Raw genomic sequence first — 27,063 nt, 5'->3', positions numbered from 1 at the left:
AACGCTCATTTTACTATAGCCCTAAAACCTAGTACACATTGCCTGAATTTCAGGCGGCATCGGCCTGTTCAATAGGAACTGGCTGACATTTGCCCATGTGTACGGCAGCCGATCCAATAGAAGCCGATCGTTCAGCAGGCATCTATCGAAGGGGCATGAACGAAAAAGGCCAATGGCTTAGAGCGCTAACCAGAGGGCTGTAGTGGGGGGGGGGGGCGGTAGGCCATCCCCTTTGTCAGAACACAATAGCACATCAGAGGAGATTGCTGTACTGACATCAGATAGTTAGTACAGCGGCTCCTCCTGAGCTGTCAGATTTTTTTCGTTCAGCGCTCTGGGTTGAACGAAAAAAAAACAATTTAGTGTTTACCAGGCTTAATTTGGTAAATTAACAATCTTCAACCTAAATGTCATGTAACCCTTTACATGCTAATGTTAACCCCTAACTGTATATGAACCCTTTGAAATCCACATTTTACTTCCTTAGAGCTGAAAGTATTGTCTCCATCCATCTCCAAAACCTGTTTGTTCTGGATTGAAATTTCCCCACGAACAGCAATTCAGCCCTGACACTCCCAGGGTGCTTTAAAATGAAGGTGCCTGCTGTAGAATACAAGGGACATTCTACTTTTTGGTTCTTTGTGTCAGTCTTCAGCAAAGAACAGTGAGCAGCACTCTAGTGACATCACCAAGACTATAGCAGCCTGAGGCAGCAGTGCCTGAGATCTCACCCTGCAAATATACAGCTTTGAGGCTGCATGGACAGGAGTGCCTAGGCACACTTGCAAACCAGGAAGTGCACTGGTATATTTCAGGAAGAGTTCCAGACAAAAAGTAGAATTTTCAGGGTACTGCTTAGGCATATATACACTTCTAAATGGTCCCTTTTTGAGTTCAGTTCCAATTAAAGTGTTACTAAACCCACAACAGTAAAATCAGTCTGTACATGCAGTAAAGCATGCTTTTATACTCACTGTGGAACCTAATGTTAGTCTTCTGCATTTATAAAAAGGCAGATTGATCCTGTTTTCTCTGCCCCTCCTTTTGTTCAAATGTCCACCTGATAAGACAGACAGAACCATAATCACATACACATGATCAGTTTAGTGTGTATTGCTAGAGAGGTTTTTTCTTTCTTGGGAGAGTGCATGTGATCAGCACTGTCCAGACAGAGGTCAGGGGTTTTGCATCCTCCTAGTACAAAAAGAAAACTCCTACAAGCTTTAACCAGTGCTTGGCTGAAGTCACAAGACTGCTCTAACTGCTGATGAAAAAAGGTATTTAGCAGTTTATTAAAATAATTGCATTTCCATGTTGTGTGTACTGTGGGAGACCAGATATAGTGAATGCAGGGTCCTGGGTTTAGTATCACTTTAAGGTTGTGGTGGCTTCAGTATTTCCTGACAGTACATATTACTCAATAAGAATTCTAGTTGCACTGATATTCAGTAAAATACAGATGGAATTCCCATCCAGTGCAAGGAAACCCTGCTTTGTTTTTTCAGTTCTGTTTGCGTAAAAGAAAGTGTTATTGGCAAAAGTGCTCCTTTTGACTTTGCTCTGTCTTCTTTTAGCTCCTGGGACTTTGTAATTCTTGTATTAATTCTGATTTTGTTCTGATTATTGTTACAGGTTTTAACATTGAAACCCCACCATGTCATTGAAGCCACGAGTTGTGGATTTTGATGAAACGTGGAACAAACTTTTAACAACAATCAATGCCGTTGTCAAGCTGGATTACGTTGAAAGAGCAACTTGGAATGACAGATTCTCGTATCCTTTTGCAAGACATGGATTTGTACTGTACTGTATTGTGGTGTTTATCTGGTAGTCTGCTATTCAGCTTTTTCAACCACTAGGACTGAAATAATAGCACGTTTTAGGATTGTATCAGTGACGATCAACTGGGTATTTCTTTCAACATTTTATTCTGGGTAGGAATAGAAGAAGCAGTGTTTGGGAATACAAGGTTTATTTTCAGGCTTGTTTCCTGAACTGAATCTATGGCTGCTGGTGCCTTTGCATGCCCCACTATTCGTTGGAAGTCCATGGTGATTTGAAGACGTACAGAAGAAAAGAACAGAATGATTATATCATCTTTTTAAAATTAAGTAATCCTAATTTTAGCAACTAGTTAACTGGCCACACACACAGATTTGAGGCACTTTCTGTGGTCTTCCAAGGTAATCAGACACATGACCATATACCAAGGCATTTGGTCACATTTCAGAAGAAGGGGGATCAGAGTTCAGTCTGAATCCCTGACTGATCATTTCTACTTGGAGGTACCCCTCCCAGCCCCTCCATATGAGATCACACGACTAATTGCACAAACATGTAATTGGCCATCATGGGTCTTGAGAGCAGTGTTTAATGCACCACACTAGAGGAATTGTTCACCTTTAGACTAACTATGGGACAGGGTGGTAAAAATTTAATTTTAGATTGCCAAAAAAAAATTGAAATGTTTACCTTTTTGAGATGTTAATTTCTCCGATCTGTTTGTAGTACACTTGTAACTTCCTACTAAACATAATGATATGAATGTGGAAGATAGGAGAGGTAGACCCTATATTTGACTCTTCCTGTGATGAAGATTTTGGCTGTTGTTGGAAGACTTGTATTAGTGGCCTACCTTGGTCTTGTGTATCTCCATGTTGTTTGGCTATTACTATGACATCACTTGTGGATTAGGCTGAGGGGGAGTTAAAGTGTAATTCTAGCCAAACTGTAAAATACACAGTTGAAGTACATTATATTTACTTTGACCAGAATTTAAAATCCACTGGCAGGTTAACCATTCTTGTGATAGACACCTCTGTAGCTGTGAATATGCCCTCTACAACTTCCTGAGTAAGCGTGGCTGCTGTCTAGGTCACGTCTTTGCTCGCTGGAAAGAGCTTTTGATGCCAAATCACTGTCCGGTGAGGAAGTTGGAGGCACAAAGATAACATAGGAAGCTGAAGCTGGAAAATACATTTCTTAATTAACAGTCATCTGTCTGGATGCACAATGTAGAAATGTTTTTAAATCACATCTGTTATTCTGTTATTTAACACCTTGGAATATCACTGTCAGTGCCACCAAATTCTTGTACAGTCTAGGGGAAGCCATAAATGCACACTCCCTTTTTTTTTTCTTTTTTTTTTTTTTTCGTTCAGCCTGCTGGCTGAACGAAAAAAATATATCAGATTCCTCCATCAATGCTAAATAGCAGATGGGCGAATCTCTCACTGCAGCTAATGTATGCCAACAGCAGGGTTTAAATACCCAAAAACAGTGGCTAATCTGATTGAATGCCGGTGCTGTGCAGTCAACATTGTTGTGCCCAACTTCTTTTGATTTTTTTCAATCGAAGGATGTTAGAGAGGAGGGTGCTAACAGGACCAGCAACATAATGAATTTCAGATAAAGTTGGGTATATTAGGCGCCTCCTCCTATAAATGCCATAAATGAATAAAAATACACCATCCAAATTAAACCATAAATAAATGACAAAAGTATAAGTGAATCACTGTTGTGAAAAATGTATTAAATAATGTGTTCCTGCCCCTTTTATAGTGCTACTTGCACTTGATGAAAAACCGATAGGTGATAAAAGTATGGCACGTACATTGAACTTCCATATAATACTGCTAAACAAAATTCTCCAACATATACAAAATTCATAAAATTATTAAGTCCCACACCAAACAAGTTCTTGCAGTAATTAATAAACTGTTGTCCAGCGTCCAAACTTAATCAATTCTATAAATTCATATGGCAAGTTCTTATTCTCCCAGGATTATCACCATGGATATCTACATGCTCCGTTCCTATACTGCCAAGATGATGTGGTCCTCTTCCTCTTTTTCATTATATTACCCCTTAAAAAAAATTTAAATAAACCGCATATAGTGCATTATGTCTTTCACATGTCATAAATCAACATTGAGTTAAACTCGCTCACATAAAAGTGCTCAAATAGTGCCAAAACTTCACCAAGTGCCACCATACGTAATCCGTAATTCCTACTCTTACCCTCCTATCCAAAATTCTTTGCTTTAGAAAGGGAGATCAATCTTGTCAATTCCTCTTTTAGACGTTTGCTCTTCATATGTGATAAATGACTCTCCAAAAAAAACCCAAAGTTTATATAGTGTGGAATTTTAATGAATAAATATCCTTTGACAAAGCCGTAATGATAAAACGCGTCAGATGCTAACTGGAAGTCCAGCGGCGGCCATCTTGGTTGAGGTCCGAGCTAGGAAATGCATGCGAACGCTGGTGTACATCATTCTGCTTTGTAAGCGATTTTTATATTTAATAAATTCATTTATCTGGTTTGATACACTATGGTTGTCTACTTTGCTTTGATTATATGTACCAACATGGAAATGGAGTATTGGCAAGAGTGATGGAGGTTAGAATCGCCGCAGTGATTGTTTATATTCAAGGCTATAGCTTGAAGAAATTTTAGTAAGCTGCATGAGCCATGAGGCAGTGGGTCACCTTAGTGTTGTGCACAGATTGGTGGCCACTAGTTCGGGCTAAGTGGCACTATTTGATATTCATTAAAATACTGCACTATATGAATTTAGTTTTTGTTTTTTTTGGAGAGTTTATCACATTAGAAGAGTAAATGTCTAAGGAGGAATTCACAAGATTGATCTCCCTTTATTAAAAGAATTTTGGATAGGAGGGTAACAGTAGGAATTACGGATTAAGTATGGTGACACTTGGTGAACTTTTGACACTATTTGAGCACTTTTATGTGAGTTTAACTCAAGTTTGAATTATGATGTGAAAGAAATAATGCACAATGTGCGGTTTATTTAAATTTTTTAGAGGGTTAATACTTTGAAAAAGAGGAAGAGGACAACATCATCTTGGCGATATAGGAACTGAGCATGTAGATATCCATGGTGATAATTCTGGAAGAATGAGAACTTGCCATATGAATTTATAGAATGAGTCCAAGGACTTTTTGATTAAATTTGGACGCTGAGCAACAGTTTATTTCTTGACTTCCTAGGGAGGAAGTAATACCTTAGCGACTGGGAATTCTATGTCATGTGTTTGATTTTTATACATTTTTATTCATTTGTGGTAGAAAATTGGCATTTGGGGTTTACCTTGGTGTTGAATTCTATAAAGTTCTTGCAGTGCTCAATAATTAGCTCTTCTTATTTTCTCATAGTGCTCCACCACTGTGTGCCACTCCAATGCACTTATAACACATCCATGACCCCTTAACTAAAAGGAAGGTCAAATGCGCTTGCTTTCCCAGAATTATTCAGCTTGCTAGTAGCAGATATCTTCTGTAGAATCTTCAGATGTCATCCCAATATCCCTCAGTAGCAAATCGCCATAAACCAGGAGAGATAAGTTCTCATAGTGTAGTGTTATATTAGATAAAAATCCCAATAATAAAAACCGAGTGTACACTCACATTTTAAGGTGCCTAATATCTCGGCACCAATACAGCATATAACGTCGCCGCCGTTCCGCTCTCTGGAGCCGGTGTGCGTTCCAGAGCCTGGACCTGGAAATTACGTCAGTGGATAAAACTGGATGTGATGACTGCTTCTCTCTATCTATCTATCTATATATATTCGTGTGATATTTGCGCATTGACTTTTCAAACGCAAATCGGACATTTATTGACGCTGCGCTCAATGGAATCCCATGTAAATCTTACTGCATACTTTCCATGCAACGGTCCGGGGATTTGAAATCCTGACCACACGCTTGCAAGCGCAGAGCTTTACCACCTGAGCCACCATCAGATCTTTCGGAGGATGCCAAGACGGCACCACATGTAAAGGCAGTCAATCACGTCTGTCATATCCGGTCTTCTGCCAGCTGTTTATTCTCAAAGAACGTGTACTGTTTTTAGTAAAATGAATATCCTAGTTGCAGATTTGTATTTACCTTCTACTGTATCCATATCCCCTCTGTAAAATGTAACCATATAAGGACTCGCAGGCCTTGTGAAAACTCACTGCTGCAATCAGGGGTCCCTCAACATTTTTAGTACGAGGGCAATATTGTATGTTTTGAATGAATAACTATGTTTTCATTGGAGCTTTTGCAATAATTTGCATGATGCGATTCAAAGCAACAAATCAAGAACTTCAGTAAAACCAAGAAAAAGCATTTCAAGTAAACGTGAGCCATTAATAGATGTTGGTCATAAGTTTAATTGTCTGCACATTTCACACCAGAGTTGCCTTTACATCAGGATCCACAGCAGAGTGCTCCCCCCTTACATCTGAGCTCCCATACATAATTTTCCCCCTTTACAACAGGGTCTTCATTGGTGTTCCCCCCCCCCCCCCCCTTACATTGGTGTCCCCATCAGATTTCCCGTACCTTTTGAAATTATGCTTAAAGAACAGTTAAGTAACTGGATGGAAGCCAAGAGGTGGTGCAGGTCTAGAAGGAGGAGGTTCTGTCCTCTTGGTAATGCTGGGGCAAGCAAGTCATTGGTTGCTAGGATGCTGGTAGTCCCAGCAAGCAAGGACACCATACAGCAGAGTGAACTTGTACTGTGCAGAGACTGTGCACATCAGATTAGGAAAAATAAAATCTTGTAGTGGGCCACAGTTTGGAGACCCCTACTATAAGTCATGGGTTTGCCATCTAATTGGCTCATTTATAAAAGCAATGGCATGGCCTAAGTATGGTGATACCGAAAAGAAAAAAAAACTAGCATATTTGCTGTGTAAGGATAATGAAGGAAGCAAAGCCACATTTATTCTGATCAAAAAAATACAAGACAGGAAGAAAATCTGTTACAGGAGTTTGATAGGTCCTGTGATAAGATTGTCTCATATCCCAGAGTGTTCTCTGCTGCTTTATGCACACATTATGGGCACACTGCAGTCTTCAGATTGACTCTGCATTATCTAATTAAAATGTAAAATGCCAAAGCAGTGTGAAGTTATTAGAATATCCTTTAGTGTGCAGAGAGCAAAACTCCATCCAAGAAAAACAAGATATTCATGAATAACCTTTAAGAAATAAAAGAACAAAACCAGCTTTTTTTTTTCTGCAGTATTCACTTTGATTCTAGAGATTTCTCCTGCAGTACTTTACTTCTGCCATTAGATGTCTTCAGTCTGATGGCCAGCATCATTCAATCCACTTCCTCCGAGCCCAGGTTGTCCTGGACCTTCCTCAGCCTTTGACTGAACAGTGGAAGGAGAAGCATCACAGTGATGAACTCCTCTATCTATCTATCTTTCACTCTGCTTTCCCCTATATCAGCATGCTCCTTGTTGGAACAATAAACTGACTCTTTATGCTGCTTCTCCCACTCACACTCCAATTCTGCTGTACAAGGACTACAAGAGGCTACTACCAGGTCACATTCAGATACTTTCAATGCTTGCATTTAAAAATATATTTGTTGATGTAATAATGATTAGAACACTGCAAATTTCGAGAGCGAGAGATCGAGAGATCGAGAGATCGAGAGATCGAGAGAGATCGAGAGATCGAGAGATCGAGAGATCGAGAGAGAGAGAGAGAGAGAGAGCTAGCTAGCTCTCTGTATTCATTAACCACTATATATTCCAGCCCCATTTACTCTTGCATGGGGTTTGCAGCATAATTGATTTTTACAATTCAGGTAACCATACATAAACCGTGCTCCACTGTAAGGCTTGCCATAACTGCTACTGTGTGATTTACCGGATAGTTGTTGCATTGGCAAATGTCCCAGAGCCAGCTTATAAAGGTGCATTGAATTTATTACTGTGCTTTTGAATGTTAGTCCGCCTAAAATTGATATTTCAACTTTGGATAGACACGAGTGGAGTAGTTCCAAATACCTTATTGTATCTCTCAGGAACTTGGCAGGTTGAGCATCTTACTAGAGTTTCTCTTGTTCTGGTGCAATTGCGGGAATCTGTTAGTTGCTGCTCCTTTCTCTGTAATAAAAGGTAAATCAAATTTCACTTTGGAGAGGTGAACCACCTTCTGATGGCTGCAATGTGTGGGTTGGCTGTCAGTGGCCCCAAAACATCCATTGGCTAGTTTCCCAGTTATGGGAGGACCAGCCCTTTAATCAGTTCTTGCTAAGTGACAGTTTTCTGATGTATAGCTTGGCAAAGTGTTTTCATTGTTTATTACCTGGTATTCTGTGATCCCTTTGCTCCTGCAATCACAGCAGGTTTTTTGGATGTTAAATGACCAAGCACATACGTGTGGACTTGCGTGCGTGCGTGGATAGACATCCCAGTAACGTTCCTGGCTGGGCTCCAGCAGAAGGCTTATCCCAGCTTCTCATCAGAACATCATTTTGTTCCTGCCCGGCCTTTGAGTGCCTCATGCTGGATGACTTTCCTTCTATGAGTGATCACAAATGTTACAACTGCCACTTTGACTCTGCTGGCTACAGTCAGTCTGTTACTGTCAACTGCTAATGCTTTAGCTGTATCTAAAGTATTTTCTGTAACTTTTCTCCTTTTCCTTGGTTATATTTTCTACCTTCCTTTTTAATTCTTTCCTAATTTGTTTTGACTTTCTGGTCACTCCAATTATTTTCAAATTTTACTGGTGGCTGTGGTTGACGTGTCCATAAAGGAGCACCTATCGGCTGCAGCAATCTAACGTGATTGTATATGCCAGCTGTTTTCAGTACAACTCCCAGCAGCCCAGGAGAGAAGCAGCGCATGCAGAAATAGCATAAAGATTTTTTTTTTTTTTGTCAGGTCCACCCTTGTAACAGTAAAATTGGAGGAAATTGTAGATGCAGAATAAACAAAGTTAAAGAAATCAGTCTTGTAGTTGAGTTTAACCCTAGCCAATCCAGAAACATAGTAGAATCCATGGGAAGGCCAGACAAAGGCTGGCTGTAGGGTCTCCTATGGGTACATGAAAAAAAGATTTCACATCAGGCCCCTTCAAATATAGTTAAAACGCTACAGGGGAGGCTGTTGGCTGACATCACTCAGCCGGTCCACACTCTGGAAAGATCCCGACCATATGGTCAGGGTCCACCCAGAAGCCTGGCTCAGCCTCTCAGCAATTAGCCGATACCATGAGCTAGCCACTCCTGCCCCCTCCACAGCCCAGTGCTCCAGTGAGTGCTGGAGGTGCAGAGCAGAGAGCTGGAGACTGACAGTCATGGCTCTCTGTTCAGCGCAGAGGGGAGAACTTTAGAGATCAGCAGTGTATGTTCTCACTACAGAGCCGACGGGGGACACCTAGGTGAGTATGAATGTGTTTTGTTGTTTTTTTTGGGTTTTTTTTTGGGGGGGGGGGTTGTTCTTTTTGGGCTTTTTGGGCTTTTTTTTTTTTTTTTATAAATTGCTTCCTTCTATTTTAAGGTATATTACAAAGTCAAGGGAACAGCATGGTAGCATTCACCATAAGCTCTCACCTTTCCAGTGTTTTCTGCTGCCCGATCTCTGCAGGTAGAAAGGAGCATGTGATCATTCTTTAACTTGCCACACTTTTGCACTTGGTTCCTGAGCAGCCTGACCAGAGCGTTGTTAGCCTTGTGTAAGGCTACGTTCACACTAGCCTTGTGTGCAGGCGGCAGAGAGGCGTTTGGGAAGCGTTTTTACCGCTTCCCAAACGCCTCTGCCAATTCTGCACATTACAGCACATGGTGCTGTTCTAACGGGAGCGTTTGCGTCACGTTGCGTCGCGGCAAAACGGACGCCTCTGGTCGAGTCAGGCGGCTTTGAAGCCTCCTATTCTTGTCTATGGTGCCGCTCCGCAAACGTCCGGCCGGCGTTTGCGGTGCGGTTGCGGGGCGTTTGCGGAGCGGTAACACCACTCAAACTGTGTTATAGGCATTTGTGGGGCGTTATTAACGCTCGGCAAACGCCTAGCAACCGCCACTAAACCGCGCATTCGGCGTTTGTGGAGCGTTTGCCGAGCGTTAAAAAATGCTCTGCAAACGCCGGACCAACGCTTGCCAAACGCTATAGGGGCGTTTGGCAAGCGTTGGTAAAACAGCCAAGTGTAAACGAGCCCTAACTATCAATGTCAGAAAGTTGGTAGTCACACAACCTTTTTGGTAGGCCTTTACTGGTGGTAAAAAGCAGGTATTCTATGCCTACCACACTGTTTCCTTCCTAGTTACTTCTCGGCACAATTGTTTACAAGTTGAGGAATGTAAGAGGTGGACTTATTTGATTTTGTCTACTTTAAGGCCTGGTTCACAGCTATGCGGTTTTTGTTTGTTTTTGTTTTTTTGGAGCTTTTTGCAGAAATGCACTAGTTAATGTAACATGGTTTTCTATGGGACACATTCACATTTATGCTTTTTTCAGCCACTGCGTTTTTGGAAAGGGTCAAGGACTTTTTGAAAACCAAAACGGTGCATTTTTAGTTTGACTTCAATGGAGATGCTGCAGAAAAGCATGTAGTGTATGTTTGACATGTTTTTGATGCATTTTTGAAACGCTTTTACGTTTTTTAATCTGCCCAGCAACAAATTGGCCAAAAAAAAGTTGCAAAACGCACCACAAAAATCACTGCAGAAACGGATCAAATGCAAACTTCATATGTGTGAAGCTAGCCTTAGACATAGAGTTGGAAAGTTATGTATCTCAGCTCTTGATACATAAGGTCCTATGTCTGTTATCTTTACAAAAATGTTTGATTTTTCTATCTTCTAATGTAAATATTGTATAACTCATTGACCAAATCAGCACAGAGGAGACATAAGCATGTGTCCTAAATACAGTACTCATAGCAATCAATCAGAAACGGTTCTGGACTTTTTTGTTTTGACAGTTTGTTTTTCAAGTTTCCTCTTTAACATTTATATCCAGAGATATTTATGCACTGTGTGTTGCCTATCCAGAACCACTTGGGGAGAGATTATATTCAGAAACAAAAACTTTTCTGGAAAATCATGTTCTACAGTTGCATGCGGTAAGGCCTTGCATGTGAGAACTGAGAAAATGGAGCACTGAAATCATATATAAATACACAGCAACTTAGTTGGACACGAGAACTGGAGAATATGTCTGAAAAGCATGTGATGATTCGATGTCCTTTTTTACTTCACTGCTTTTCTTACGCTTCTATGCAAGTCTACCATACCAGAAACTACAGCTTTGTTCTCACCTATAGTAATGAAAGTGTCTTCTGCAGCAGAACACTTGTTTTAATCATTCGTTAAAGGGAACGAAAATCAATATATTTTATTTATTTATTGCATTTTGGCTAGAGTAAGTAAGGGTTATAACCCCTGTCAGTTTTTTCCATTGGGGAGATTTCCCTTTGCTTCCTTTCCCATAGCAAAACAGGAAGTGAGTGGAAATCCCACCAAAAAGAGGGAATCCCTGGTTGTCACCAGGATCACTAGAACTAGTGTCCTCACTGGAAGATTTACCCTCCTATTCCTGTTTTGTGGAGAGAACTCAAAATTTCACTTACGCTGATAATGGTAACCATGACAAATAGGTGAATTTCCCTTATGGACACACAGACAACAATAAAAACCTGACAGGTGTTCTAATCCCTCTCCACTCTATCCAAGACCGATTGAATTAGGTTGGTTCACATTGGTGCGTTGCATTTTAGGCGCATTGTGATTGAACTGTATATGATATAAATGAAAGGTGCATTATGCAGGACTTTTTATAACCCACCACACCTAAAATACACGGGTATTAATGGAGCCCAAAGGGCTATGTGGTGGTAGACCAGCAGCAATTAACCAAAATGTTAGGGTAGACAAACGGCAATTATGCAGATTTTTAGAAAGTGTCATTACCTCTAGACATTTTCCAGAATGTTGAAAACTCTCTAAAAACTCTCTCATTCACTTTGCAGATGCTGCTTGCAGGTTGAATTGCCTACTAACGTTTTTGACATCTTGGGTTCTTTAAAGCGTTACTAAACTCGGGACCCTGCATTCACTATTTCTCGTCTCACACAGTACACACTACATGGAAATGAAATTATTGTAGTAAATATAAACTGCTAAAAATCTTTTCTCATCAGCAGTATATTGCAGTCTTGTGACTTCTGTCAGTGTCCAGCTGAGCACTGGTTAAAGCTTGTAGGAGGAGTTTTCATTCTGCTCTGACTGTCCTATGAGTCTGGACAGAGCTGATTGGCCCTGTGCTGATGACCTGCACCCTCCAAAAGAGAAAAAAAATACTTTCTAGCAATGCACACTAAACTGAGCATGTGCAAAGTGATCCCTAGAGCACTGTACTATCAGCAGATGGATTGGGGACAATAAAAGGGGAGGATCAGAAAAGTCAGGATCAAATGGCCTTTACACAATGCAAAGGATTAACCCCTTAGGTTCCATAGTGAGTATAACACGCATGCTTTACTGCATATACAGACTAATTTTACTGTTGTGAGTTTAGTAACATTAACAGTATGACGTCTGCTCCTGAATTCTGAGATCCACCACCCATACTGCAGTACAAACATTCTCCAGCATGCTTTCCAGCTAGTCAGCACAAAAAGTCTTATTGATATGTCTCAGCATGTCAGGTTAAAGCAGGTTTTTGTTGTGTACATTTGCAAATTTGTGTAAAGCCACACTGCCGCATCAAGAGACCTCTGCAGACTGTGGTCCCTAACCTAAAACATATCCATTCCCAACTATGAGATATGTATAGCAAGGCATAAACTGAGCAGGCTACAAGGAGGCAGATCTCTCCTACAGCAACACACTAGAATCCCAACAGTACTCAAGGCACCCGAAGACCCCCAGAGTGACTCTGCACTATATCCAATAAAGCAACAACAGGAGCTACTCAGATCAATTTAAAACTAGCTCAAAGGGCAAAGATGCATTTGGGCAAGGCAAATATTCAGAGCAGTAAAGAAGTTCCCCAACACACTTTTCAGGTTGTTGGCGCAAGAAAACCTAAAAAAAGTAACTGGTTTCAGCATCTCAGGTTAAATACAGAGGCTTTTATTTCATGCATTTGCAAATACACACACTGCCCCATCAAGGTGCATCTGTGAAATGAAGTCTCTAACTCAGTACCTTCTGAGTTACCAATTATGGGGCATTTCTAATGGTGCATACATTGAGGTCCTTCCACATGCCGTGGCGTAGTGGAACAAGTTTGTTTTTTTTTTTTTTTTTTTCTTAATGTATTTTGGTTTTTATAAAGCATACAGCAGAAATTCCAACATCATCAGGAAGCCTTCCACAAAAAGTTCAAACAACTGAAGACCTCGAGATGTAGGACACGCATGGAAAATTCAGCCCACCACCATCAATACAGAAGTGGAACTTTTTTTTTTCTGAGATATTACTATAGAAAATACTTGTAGCCATTGTCTCAGTATAACAGCCAGGCAACTAAAATTTTCAAAAGGATAGTCCAGCTATAGCAGTCTAAATATTTCTTTGAGTACAGTTTTTCCTGAATGATATTTCCCATTTCCAAATGAAACAAAGATAATTTTGCACCATATGGTGAAAAGGAAAAGTTGCATTAGGTTTGGCAGTAATAACCAAATCATTCCTTGTCCTTCAATTTTTTTTTTGGTGTTCTTTATCAGGTTTCATAAATTGTACAATTGGCGTTAGAATATGCACAAAGCAATAAACACCAAGTGGTAAAGTAAAAATGAAAAGCATTCATGCTGACGGTGCAAGGCCACATCCATAGAATCTCAAAGCCTCCAAAAGGGGGACTCAACATAAAATACTACTCCCATGAGTTACACCAGACTTCAACTTCTCGAACTGCAAGATATTTGTGTCTCATCCAAAAGCAACCAAATCAAGGTTCATATAGAGCCTGACCTAATTATAGAATATACAAACAGATTCCAGCCTATAGGGGCAGAAGAAAGTAGGAGATGGGCTTCAGAGAAATATAAATGAAGGGGGATATGGGGAAACTACGTTGAGCAGGAGGAGCTACAAGGTAAATGAAGGCCATAAGACCTTGTACACTTTGTAGAGTCAGAAGGGGCTTTACAAGTTGTTAGCAAGGGGGATGGCTGTCTATCGATTCCTCGGACGTTGGTCAGCCATTGTTTGTTTATATCCATATGTATAGGAGTTTACAACAAATAGAGCCAAGTCTTAGTAAATTTACTGGTGGTCCCTTTTAAGTGAGCTAGTTTAATCGCCTATATGCTGGATATCATCAATGCAGTGAAACCATTGTTGAATTGTGGGCCATTCCTTGACCTTCTTGAAACCTGTCAGCCATTTCAAACCTTTATGGCAAAAAGTCATAAGTAATAGTTACCAAAAGATGTTGGCAATTAGATTTTGTTAGCTTGATAATGTTTTTTGTTTCTCTGGAAAAAAAAAGGTTTCACTTTGATACTAGAAACAGGACTTCTCTGAGTTCCCAACAGCTAGCCTCCTGTTCATTTAAGTGGGTCAATAAGTGAAGTGTAATTGGCCAGGGGAATGTCATTTGGCCTCAAAGTTAGGTAAGCTCTGATCATTAGTAACAAAGCAATACTAGCTTCAGACGCCTATGTAATGGAATACTTTTTTATGCTAACAAACACATCAGCAGACTGGTTACAATGTAGGCTGTTCTGCAGGAGATTTTTTTTACAATGTAAAATAAAACGTCTCCAGGATCCCAAGACTTTCATTGTCAGATCTTCTGGTAACTCTTCCGACAGTTTGGGTCAAAGTGCATGCATCTTCAATAGGAGGTGTCTCCAGTAAAAGCCTTTGCTGTCAAAAAAGAACACTCAACAAGTTTACAGTTTGACATTGAACATACAGGCAAAGACAAGGCCTTATGGAACATGCTTTCAATGTGCTGAACTCTGATCAATCAAAGGTGGAGTTAGACTCTGTAAGGAAGTAGTATTTCAGAAGAACCTCATAACTGTGAAGCATGGTGATGTAAATGTTATGGTTTGGGCTTGTTTTGCTGCATTTTGCCATTGAGTCAGTCATACATTCTGCATCTTATCAAGTGTGCTTGGTGACTTTGTGAGACTGTCCAAAAGGTGAAGATGAGCCACAAATTAGTCTTTCAACAGAATAATGACCCAAAGCACACTTGCAAATTTAACCAGAAATTGATAAAAAGGAAGTCAAACCCTTATATGATTCCCACTGAACTTTTTAGGGGTATTGTAAAACAGATTATGTAAGGAAACCTACACACATCCTGCAGCTGAACTTTTTTTTTTCTTGGAGAAGTGGTCAAAGATTTCAGAGAGTTGATGTCGGAAACTAGTGGGCAGCCATTTCTGTTAAAGGAAGCAGTACCAGGTTTTGCTGTCAGTGGTATACTTACCTTTTCCCCAGTACAGCATTACATCCTATTGATTTGTTTTTTTTGTGTAAAACACCTTTCACAGAGGCCGAATCCTGTTTTGCTCAGCAGGGGATCTGTCCGCTGATCCCCTGCTGAACTGAGTGGGGTTGCCAGATGACAGGTCTGTGTCCGCTTCTCTTATGCGCTCTGCATTGGAGGCTGCTCTGCTCTATGGATAGTTGGATATAAACAGACAAGCTGATCCGGCCAGACAGAGGGGAACAGATCCTCTTCTGTTTGTTTTTATTGGATCCAAGATAGTCAGATGTAAATGGACACATGTCAGTGTATGTCTGATTGCCCATAGAGGAGAATGGAGGGTCCGATCCGGTTCGCCAGAAAAACGGACAGTTTGAAGGGATCCTAATAATTCAAAAGGACATTTTGTGTGTGTGTGTACTTATCAAGTGTATTGCCTTTATTTGTGGCCACTGTTTGAATCAGAGTTTAATATTTGCCTGCTCAATTATGTTGAAAAAGTAAAGTATCCATGGGGTGTATGTTTTTCACATAACTGTATTTGCCAGATTTTCCATCAGAATATTTCTTTCTGATAGTAGGCTCAATTCACAAAGCTAACACTCCAGGTTTTTTTTTTTTTTTTTTTTTTTTTAGCAGGATCCAGTGAGACTTGAACTTTTACAACCACACGGCTGAAAATAAAGATCTTTGATCTTGTGTTAAAGCTTTGTGGATTGAGACCATTGTCATTTGTTTTTAAGTCTATATGAAAAAAAAGAACTTGCACAAAGAATATTGTTTCTTAGAAGTGTAGACAAGAAATGTTTTTCCTCACCGGACCTGTTTTATTGATTTGTGTTTCTTAGAAAGTGTTGGAATCGGCAGAACAAGTTCTGGTAGTATATCACAAGTTCTGGGAGGAGTACAGTCGAGGAGCTGACTACATGGACTGTTTATATAGGTAAATTTGTATGAAACTTGGTATGGAATACCTTGAGTACAGGCCTAGCTTTTAGATTTGCTGCATTCTGTTTGGTGAAGAGATGACAGGAAATTGACATCAGAAAATGTTATTTTTCTTTCCTCATTGCAACTGTCTGTAGGTTTGAATGCCCTGCTTCTAGGATCTCTCCCCATTTTAACCCCTTCACGCCTAAGGGTAAAACAAATCTAAATGCCTAAGCACAATTCTGCAACGTTGACGTGTTAGTAAAACCGTACATATTGTCACAACTACTTTGTACATCCAGGTGGATTATACCTTGTTTTTTTCAGGACAAATTGGGCTTTCCTTTGGTGGTAAATGGTAATGGAAAGCTCCTAATTTTTTTTTTATTATTAAAGGAAAACTGGGCCAAAATAGTAAAAAAAAATCATTTTTTTTAATTTAACTGTGTGTTTCTTGTTACGACCATAACCTACCACCAAAGAACAACCCAAAATACATTCTCCAGTTCTTGGCGATCGCAGCGATACCATATATGTGTATATTATTTGTTGTTTGTACCCGTAGTACAGTCCAGAAACAACAGTGCGCATTTTGTTTTTGTCTTTTTTTTTTTTATTTTTTTTTTACATAAAACACACTGTCACTGACATTGACATTAACACTGACACTGATACCAATTTTTTTTTTAAATCCTGACCTTTGACCCTGACCTTGACCCAAACACTAACCCTGGTACTGAACTAGATCAAACATTGATCTAGGTATTTTTCTTTATTTTTTATTTTCTTTTTTAATTATCTTTTTTTTTCTTTTTTTTTTTACAAACTTTTTTTTTATCTCTCTATGTCAGGAGTTCGAGAGATATAATGTATCTCTCTTCTCCATTCATAGAGAGAGAGAAAACAAGGGGGCCGGGCTGCACAGTGATTGATCACTGTGATAGCCAATCAGAGGCTATCACAGCGATCACGTGACCCGCAATCGGGAGTCCCGGGTCCCGATCGTTAGAACGGGACCCGGGGCTCTCAGTGACACCGCGGTCTTGGTGCTGGGAGCGCGCCGAGTGGCGCGCTCCCAGCACAAAGACAGGTACGCAAATATGCGGCCCCACGGAAAAAAGCCCAGGTCCGTGAGGCCGCATATTTGTGTTACGTCGGCGTCAAGGGGTTAAGGAACCTCTGTCATGTTTGTATTGCTTTTTGTGTATCCAGTTTGGAGATTTACTGTGTTTGCCCTGCACACTGAAACAGTAGGTAAAGGGAAACATGTTTTCACTGACAACTTTTAGACCTCATGCACACTGACAAGAAGTCCGCAGTGTACTTGATGCTTGTAAAAGTGTGTACTGTGTATACCCAAGTCAAGCGTTTGGGCGTTAATCAATTTAATTGACCTAAATAAATAAATCTCTCCATTGAAATAAATTAACACTCAAGGGCTAAATGCGCAGAGTCTTTAGACGAATTTACACGCGTTTAAGTGTGCCAAGCGTTTCTTCAGCCAAAATGCTAAACTAAACTCTCCTGCCACAAAACGGTGCTAAAATTATATGTGTGCATGAACACATAGGATAACATGCAGGGAAGTTTAGAGGCAGTTAAAAATTAAAACAAAAAAAAAACGCAGCTGTCAATGTCCAGTGTGCATGAGGCCTGACAGGGGGACTTTATCCTCCCTTTTGGATAGTTTTCCTTTCACCAGATGTGTTCTTGTATGGGAAGTGAAAAGAACTCTCTGAGACACAGCAGAAATGAAGAAAAAAAAAAAATCTGATCTAGTCTCTAATTATGCCCTGCTCTAAAAAATGTTTTAGCTATAGAAACACTTGAAAGTGGTAGTAAAGCCACTTTATTTTTTACCTACAGGTAATCTTATAATAAAGCTTACCTGTAGGTAAAATGAATATCCCTAAACATGCACCTATTAGGCGATTATTGTTTTTTTTTTGTTTTTTTTTATAGACGGCACGTCGGGTATGCCGTGCCTTCAGAGCACTGTGCTGTGTCCCTAGACTTGTGGGTTTTTATTTTTTTATGTATGTGCATACATTTGCAGTTTTTAAATAAATGACTCAAATGTAGTGTGTCCCACATCTAGCTACTGCTTTGTTGTATGGCAGAGGGTAGTTTGACATTCATAATCTTCTGCACCTCCTGCAGTCATGGAGTTGCTTGCAAGTCAAGTGACTTGCAGTCATCTTGTTACTCCCAGAGGGACTGCAAATTTTATCGCTGGAAGTTTGGTGCTCGTAACTCTGTGCAAGGTTAATAAAAATGTATTTTAGGCAATGAAGCAGCAGCCAAACATTAACAGACTGCATTGGGGTGTTTTTTGTGTTTTTTTGTTTTTTTAAAGTGCATGTATAAAGCAGGCTTTGGCTGAAGTTCAGCTTTAAAAAAAAAATAATTCTTACCATTTTAGTTGCTTCTTTTGGAACAGGTGTACATAGGATGCTGTAGGCAGCTTCTATTGCTTTGAATAGAGACCAGACCAGGATCAGACTGAAAGATTGTGCATCAACAAACAATGAATCACCCATGCCTTGAGATCTTTAACCCCTTTTGTTATGACAGTCCGTTCTACACAGCTAGTTTAAAACTGGTCATGAAATCTGCCAGCACAGTACCAACAGAGTTAATTATGATAAATACAACTCCCCAGTCCCCTCCCTAACAATACATAGAAAGAGGAGGATAAGTAGGATTTGGAGTTTTCAGAAAAGAGCGAGTAAAGAAGTAAGCAGCGATTTTTATTTATTTTAAGTTATGATATGGGTTATGAATGAAAAAAAGTAAACAAATATAAAGTTGGTGCTATCCCAATTTCACTGCAAACATGGAAATGAACAAGGAATGCTTTAATTGAATTTTAGTGAAAGTATATCCCAAAATCTTATTGTTAGGCTTGATTTTAATATATTTTTCTGTATTTTTTTTTTTACCTATTTGTTACAGGCATTAGCTTTAGAAACTCTGCAGCTGGGAGGGTACTTGAGTTGTAGCAGTTTTGTATACATCTGTGTCACCCTGCTTATCTCCATGTGTTAACCTTTGCCTGCCATGTTGTGTTTGGCCCAGTAATACATTAGAGGCCTCTGTGCAGCAGCGTACCCATCTGTGATAATAATCAGCAGCTGCTGCTCTGGGGTTTGCAGTGAAGCAGAATTTCATTACTAATAGCGATTCCTCCACTTCTGCAGGTATCTCAACACACAGTTCATTAAAAAGAACAAGCTGACAGAAGCTGACCTGCAGTATGGTTACGGAGGTGTGGATATGAATGAGCCATTGATGGAAATAGGAGAGGTGAGTATTCTCATAGGCTATGGTTTGAATATGCTGAAAACACATAAGGCCTCATAATTTAAAGTGCCTGCATTTTCATTAGTTCTGACTGATGTGAATGGAGTGTCATGCAGCATTTCATTCATCTATGGCAGTGGTTCTCAACCTTTCTAATGCCGCGACCCCTTAATACAGTTCCTCATGTTGTGGTGACCCCCAACCATAAAATTATTTTCGTTGCTACTTCATAACTGTAATTTTGCAGTGGGAGGAGTAGTGCCACATCATTGGTGTCAGTGGAAGGAGTAGTGCCCCATCACTGATGTCAGTGGGATGAATAGTGCCCCATCGTTGGTATCAGTGGGAGGAATAGTGCCCCATCACTGGTGTCAGTGGGAGGAATAGTGCCCCATCACTGGTGTCAGTGGGAGGAATAGTGCCCCATCGTTGGTATCAGTGGGAGGAATAGTGCCCCATCGTTGGTATCAGTGGGAGGAATAGTGCCCCATCGTTGGTATCAGTGGGAGGAATAGTGCCCCATCGTTGGTATCAGTGGGAGGAATAGTGCCCCATCGTTGGTATCAGTGGGAGGAATAGTGCCCCATCGTTGGTATCAGTGGGAGGAATAGTGCCCCATCGTTGGTATCAGTGGGAGGAATAGTGCCCCATCGTTGGTATCAGTGGGAGGAATAGTGCCCCATCGTTGGTGTCAGTGGGAGGAATAGTGCCCCATCGTTGGTGTCAGTGGGAGGAATAGTGCCCCATCGTTTGTGTCAGTGGGAGGAATAGTGCTCCATCATTGGTGTCAGTGGGAGGAATAGTGCCCCATCATTGGTGTCAGTGGGAGGAATAGTGCCCCATCATTGGTGTCAGTGGGAGGAATAGTGCCCCATCATTGGTGTCGGTGGGAGGAATAGTGCCCCATCATTGGTGTCAGTGGGAGGAATAGTGCCCCATCATTGGTGTCAGTGGGGGGAGTAGTGCCCCATCATTGGTGTCGGTGGGAGGAGTAGTGCCCCATCATTGGTGTCAGTGGGGGGAGTAGTGCCCCATCATTGGTGTCAGTGGGGGGAGTAGTGCCCCATCATTGGTGTCAGTGGGGGGAGTAGTGCCCCATCATTGGTGTCAGTGGGGGGAGTAGTGCCCCATCATTGGTGTCAGTGGGGGGAGTAGTGCCCCATCATTGGTGTCAGTGGGGGGAGTAGTGCCCCATCATTGGTGTCAGTGGGGGGAGTAGTGCCCCATCATTGGTGTCAGTGGGGGGAGTAGTGCCCCATCATTGGTGTCAGTGGGGGGAGTAGTGCCCCATCATTGGTGTCAGTGGGGAGAGTAGTGCCCCATCATTGGTGTCAGTGGGGGGAGTAGTGCCCCATCATTGGTGTCAGTGGGGGGAGTAGTGCCCCATCATTGGTGTCAGTGGGGGGAGTAGTGCCCCATCATTGGTGTCAGTGGGGGGAGGAATAGTGCCCCATCGTTGGTGTTAGTGACAGCCTGGGCTCGCTCTCTCACTTACCTGTCAGCTGTCTTCCTTCTCTGGCCTCTCTCCTCTTCACTCGCTCCGGCAGCTCCCTCGATCTTCTTTGATGTACGTGCGCTGCCGCTCGGCTCCTCCTCTCCAAGCTCCACCTCCTCGCCGGTGATTGGCCGCCTGTGTGCCTCTCCTGAGCTACAGTTCCGGTGGCCAATCAGCGGCGAGGAGGCGGAGCTGCTGAGCGATCCCGGAGGTGTGGCCAGGTGACAGGAGCAGCGTATCATCCCGCCCACACATCGCCGGAGAGAGGAGCGGTGTCTCGGTTCCTAAGACCATCGGAAATATGTGTTTTCCGATGGTCTTAGGCGACCCCTGGGAAATGGTCGTTCGACCCCCAAAGGGGTCGCGACCCCTAGGTTGAGAACCGCTGATCTATGGCACAGGTGTCAAACTGGCGACCCTTCAGCTGTTGCCAAACTACAAGTCCCATGAGGCATTGCAAGATTGACAGTTACAAGCATGAAACCCAAAGGCAGAGGCATGATGGGACTTGCAGTTTCGCAACAGCTGGATTGCCACCAGTTTGACACCCCTGATCTATGGCCTTCCCTTGACAGTTAACGGGTATAAGCAGACATAGCGGAATGACATTATTTTCCAGGACTGCTTTAGTTGATTGGGTAGTATCACTCCGTCTCTTTTCTTGACACCCTTCCTTCATTTTTTTTTCTGACATTCATTTATTTCCAGTGTAAGACATCACATTGTAACATACCAGCTGAGCACTTATAGGCCCAGGCTTTCCTACCAGTAGATAGGAGCACCAGTTCATATATGTGCCTCATTCATAGCAAACTCCCCCCTCCATCCATGTCTCCATACTTTATTTTGGTGAGAAATCACTTTGAATCCCTCCCCCAGCATTTATGGCTGTGGCCATCTTAAGTAAGAGCAGGTGATCCATGTAAAAATTACTTCCTGGAATCCATCTGCCCTTAGTTCATGCATATGGACATGGGTGTGCTTAGCTGAGTGAACCCCTCCTCCCCTCCTGAAGATTTCTGGGATGTATGACATCATTGCCTAGGCATGGACACTAGGTAGTAACTAAAGAGATGTAATAAACAGTTTAAAACAAGTAAAAAATAATATACTTTCCTATTCATTTACTAATGCTAACCGCATAAGGATTAAATATCACCGATCTGGTATCCAAATACCACCCATAACGTACTCTCCGCTCCTCACAAGACCTCCTACTCTCTAGTTCCCTGGTCTCCTCCTCCCATGCCCATCTCCAGGGCTTCCCACATCCTCTGGAACTCCCTACCCCGATGCATCAGACTGTCACCTACTCTCCTCACCTTTTAGGTGCACCCTGAAAACCTATCTCTTCAGGGAAGCCTACCCCGCCCTCAGCTAATTACTGAACTCCTCCAATCTTCCTACCACTCCATCCCCCACAGCTATTTCCTGCTGTATCACTATCCCCTCCCTCCTAGATTGTAAGCTCCAAGGAGCAGGGCCCTCGAACCCCTCGTGTATTGTATTGTTACTGTGCTGTCTCGTGTACTGTCTCCCATTATAATGTAAAGTGCTGAGCAAACTATTGGCGCTATATAAATCCTGTATAATAATAATAAATATAGTCAGTGTTGATTGAGAGAGTGAAGTTCCACTTTAAGGTTATACTTTAACGGTTGACTGTGATTGCAATATTTCATTGTTTCCTCAATGCACTTTTAATGTAATTGTTTTTTACGTGAATTCTGGTATTGTAGCCTGCCTGTATGGTAACATATTTGGATTAATGTAAGCATTCATGCCAGTGTTGGCAGAAAGGAAGAGTACTATATAAGGGCAGGTACATAAAAATACAGACGTGCAGGCAGTTTTTGGTTACCTGTGGCTCCAGTTCTGATGCAAGGAAAAAAAATATTTACTGTGTAGTTCAAATTCATACATTACCAGTGCGTGTCTTGGCCACCTTGGGCTACCCTTGGTACCCCTTCCTTGTCCAGATTTCCAGAGGCAGGATGTAACTGTGAGAGGGAGCTGGGTAGTGAAGACCTTGGAGGCACTGCAGCAGGCATACCTGCCAATGAGTAATGAAGATCAGTATTTCCAATCAGGATCCAAGTAGAAATACCTTTTGTCTTAGGTTCAGGAGACACATCTGCAGGCAGTAGACATGTAGGTTTTTCATGCTGCCTTCAGGAGGCAGATCACTAGGTGCACTAAAAAAAAAAAAAAACTAAGGGCTTGTTTGCACTTGTGATTGAGAGTACGCTTTTACTGCTGCCCAACAGAATGCCTCCTCACCACCTGATGAACGCCCTCTGAACAACAATCCATCGCAGATCGACTTTTCAGAGGGCCAATGCAATTGTAAACGCGCCTTAAGGGGACATGCCACTAATTGTCTAAACCCTAGCTGTGCTAGAGAGCCTGTTTTTTGCAGGTGTCAGAGGAGGAAGGATACCTCTCCCTCAGAATCTCAGTTCAAGGCTTCTTAAATTTGATTTAAAGTTCTTCTTCCTGGATTTTTGTACGTTGATGAATTTCAATGAACCGCAGGTTGTGTTACCAGCTAGATATCCTAGATCAGTGGTTGTCAACTTAGGAGTTAATGAGGGCTCTAATGCAGCCCCTGACATCGCCAAAGGGCTGCACATAATGTTCAATATACAGTATGTAATGCTTGAGAGGACGTTCAGACTGCAGATCTGGTAGGGTGTCAGAGTGTGGATATGCTACATTTTTGGCTGGTGATATGAAACAGAGAACTTGTTACATGAGGCTAGTAGAGATACATGCTATTACCCTAATCAATGTTCCTACTACAGACTGCTGATGTCGGAGAGCCACACTTCATATACCAAAGGGCCGCAGGTTGGGCACCAGGGTTCTAGATCTCTGTGTTCTTCCCCACTCCATTCATTGGGCACATGTAGATATTTGATAGCCTAGGTAGATTTAGTCTTCAGACAAATAAGTACGCAGTTTGTGACTTATTTTGTAGGATAGTGAGTATACAATTTTGTAATATTTATTAAGAAATGTCTTCCTTGTAAAGTGGACTAAGTGTACCAGAACGAACGCCTTCATTACGAAAATGTTGCTAACTATACAAGCTTCTTCTTTTGATGTTGTTAAAAAACGGAATTGTTGGTTTATCCAGATTAATACTGTTTCATGTTTTGCAGTTAGCACTTGATCTATGGAGGAAGTTGATGATTGAACCACTGCAAGGCACCCTCCTTAGAATGCTTCTTAGAGAGATTAAAAGGTAAGTACATTTAGTTAAGCCAGCCATACACGGGTCAAATTCCGAAAGGATTTTCTTTTTAAAATCTTTTTTAAGAATTTTTGTTCGAATTTCACACCATTAGTGGGCCACAGCAACAGCTGATTTTCAAGTGATCGGCCATGTTGGAAAATTTTTGAAAAACAAATTTCTAATCCATGATGGAAGAATTGTGCGAGAAATGTAATCGAAACAGAAATGAGCATGGGCTGTGACCTGGAAAGAAAAGAAAATTGGCCACAAAAATTCTTTTCTTTAGCAACATGAGGTGGAATTAAAAGCTTGGTTGGTCGAATTTCAAAATTAAATGGTGGCTCCATCGGATTACAAAATGCACAAAATTTCTGATTATTTAATTAATTTTTTTTATAAAGAAAATTGGTTCGGAATTCGACCCATGCCTACATTAGTAATTTTCTACTCCAAAGCAAATGCTAAATACCAAAAACATAGATAAATAGCCTTAGTGGCTAGTTTGGGCACTCGGTTAGAAGGGTGACTAAGTTTAGCCATGAAGTCAGGCCCCAATACTAGAAAAACTAAATCAGAAAGGGGTACAGAAGAGGTTTTTCTGGCTACAAGGGTCATAACAAACATTGTGTGGTGTCTGCTCCTGGCAGGACTTTTATTTTGCAATGTAGATGAGGCATGGTATTTTTGAGAAAATTAAAGTGACGCTAAACTCTGGTTTAAAAAAATCTAATCAAGTATGTATTCTTAAGTCAAAAGTCTCTTCTCATACTTTTCGTCTAACCCAAATCTCCAAAATCCTTTTTAATTCAATACTAAACAAAAATTGTGCTAGTTACATAGTTTCTATTAGTTTTCATTGAAGTTCCTAAATTTTATCTCCTCAGATTTTGAATTTGCTGATTTCATTACTTTGTTTTTTGTTTGTTTTTTCCTCCAGTGATCGATGTGGGGAAGACCCAAATCAAAAAGTAATCCATGGGGTTATCAACTCCTTTGTTCATGTTGAACAGTATAAGAAAAAATTTCCCTTAAAGGTATGTAATTCCTTTTATTAACTGGGTCTATATAATTTGTGGAGCAACACGGTGGCTTAGGGCCTTCTTTCCTTTTACATGAGTTTCATCGTTTCCAGTATTAAAAAAACACAAGTAAACTGAATGCGATTCATTTTTACATCCATCTTCAGTTCAGTTTGGATCTTTCTGAAAAACTGATAGATTGATCCAGACTGAACATTCATGTAAAGGGACCCTTAGGGCCCTCAGAACGTCATTGGTTGAGATGAAAACGAGAAAGAAAAAAAATAAAAAGTGCATGAAAACTGAATCCTCTTACATTACTTTACAGTATATATCCATCTTCAATATAGTTCATTTTACATCAGTATACAGTGCATCCATTTTTCTACATGTCCTTTTTGTTTTTTTTGTTGAAAATATTTCTTGCATAAAAATGGTCATAAATGGACAACCTGAGTTTACATCCGTTTGTCCGCAAAAACAGAAAAGGGCACAAACCATTTTTTTTCCTGCAACATAAATGGAACTCAGATGTAAGTGAATGTACATCCACCCTCGTGTAGACACACCTTGTGTTTCAGTCTTGATCTGTTTGAAAAGCTGATAGATGGATCCAGACTGAATGCCTTCCGAAAGGGCCTCAAGGCAAGCCACAGATGATGTGGTTTTGTTTCCTGCAAGCCCTAGTTGCAGGAAAGAAAATCGATTGAGTCCCCATCAACACAATCCGTGTCGGGGGGGAATCCCTCCCACAGTGCTGCTGCATTCTGCCTGTGGGAGCCTTCCCTGCTGGCAGAACACAATGATTATTGCTAGCAGCTATGGCCACTGGCAGTCATCACATGCAAAAAATCCGACAGGATTGAATTTAGCACAACCAGCCTGCACATAGATGGATTGAATCTTGGCAGGTCCCTGCTGAATTGGCTGAGATTCAATCCACCTATGGCTGGCTTAAATGTGTTTTTACAAAGGGCTGAAGCTACTACTCCTCAGCAGTTAGAATCACTGCTGCCCTAAATAAGTCTGAACTTTATTGGTTACTCTAGGGAAATAACTCCAGCTCATTGAAACAACACATTTAGGCCCTATTCACACCTAGCGGTTTGGAATGGCGGGCAGAATCGGCACAATTTTGCCAGCCAATTCGAATCACACTAACATTTATGGCAAAACGCTTGACATGTTTGGGTATCATTCATTCCTTATGGCACCCCAAATGTGGTGCAATTTTGCCGAGTTTGTCACGTGACAAGAACGCTCAAAGCTCGTTGCCCAAGAGGTGCAGGAAGTTCTTTTGTACGACAAACACACACACAGAAACATGTATAAATTACCGCAAAAAAAAAGGTGAGTGGGAATGCGTGTTCTTACTACGCAAAGTGTCAATGGGGCCTCCTGTAGCTGATATATAGCGTTCTTAGAATATGCTTGTGTTCTGTTTCCACCACAAACTGTCTATGAATTTAGTGTTTCCCGCTTTGTATTGAATGACCATGGTAGGTACGTTAGATTATTAACAGTTTGGGGGCACAGACTGGTGTAAATGTTCTATAATATTTTGGCCTTATATAAATGACAAGTTTTTTAATTTATTTCTTATTTTTTGCTTGTTCTCATGCCATGTTCACTTTGTTTCAGTTTTATCAAGAAATTTTTGAGTGGCCTTTTCTGGCTGAAACAGGGGAGTATTACAAGCAAGAGGCTTCAAATTTATTACAAGAATCAAATTGCTCACAGTATATGGAAAAGGTGAGCTTTGCACTTCATTATGGCCAGACTTCAGGGATCAGATGAATGATCGGAGATTAGTAGGATGCTTTGTTTTGTTTTTGTTATCTGTTATGAGGTATTCAGTTCACCAATGTC

At 41.1% G+C, this 27,063-nt stretch overlaps 1 protein-coding gene across 3 annotated transcripts in view; it reads left to right on the top strand.

Annotated features, from left to right (window-relative positions):
• The window catches only part of CUL2 (cullin 2), a 174,250-nt gene that overhangs the window by 76,696 nt on the left and 70,491 nt on the right, over positions 1-27,063 (top strand). For all 3 annotated transcript variants that reach the window (XM_089668711.1, XM_089668710.1, XM_089668709.1), the window contains 7 exons: positions 1,633-1,773; positions 10,776-10,878; positions 16,058-16,152; positions 19,340-19,445; positions 24,102-24,184; positions 25,113-25,209; positions 26,836-26,946. In XM_089668711.1, coding sequence (XP_089524837.1) covers positions 1,655-1,773; positions 10,776-10,878; positions 16,058-16,152; positions 19,340-19,445; positions 24,102-24,184; positions 25,113-25,209; positions 26,836-26,946 — 714 coding nt within the window. In that variant the 5' untranslated portion in view covers positions 1,633-1,654. The remainder of the gene's footprint in view (positions 1-1,632; positions 1,774-10,775; positions 10,879-16,057; positions 16,153-19,339; positions 19,446-24,101; positions 24,185-25,112; positions 25,210-26,835; positions 26,947-27,063) is intronic.

Source organism: Staurois parvus, unplaced genomic scaffold, assembly GCF_062004578.1.
Source record: "Staurois parvus isolate SC_StPar_1 unplaced genomic scaffold, SC_StPar_1.0 ptg000061l, whole genome shotgun sequence".
Lineage (NCBI taxonomy): Eukaryota > Metazoa > Chordata > Amphibia > Anura > Ranidae > Staurois > Staurois parvus.
This window is presented reverse-complemented; position numbering and strand designations above follow the sequence as displayed.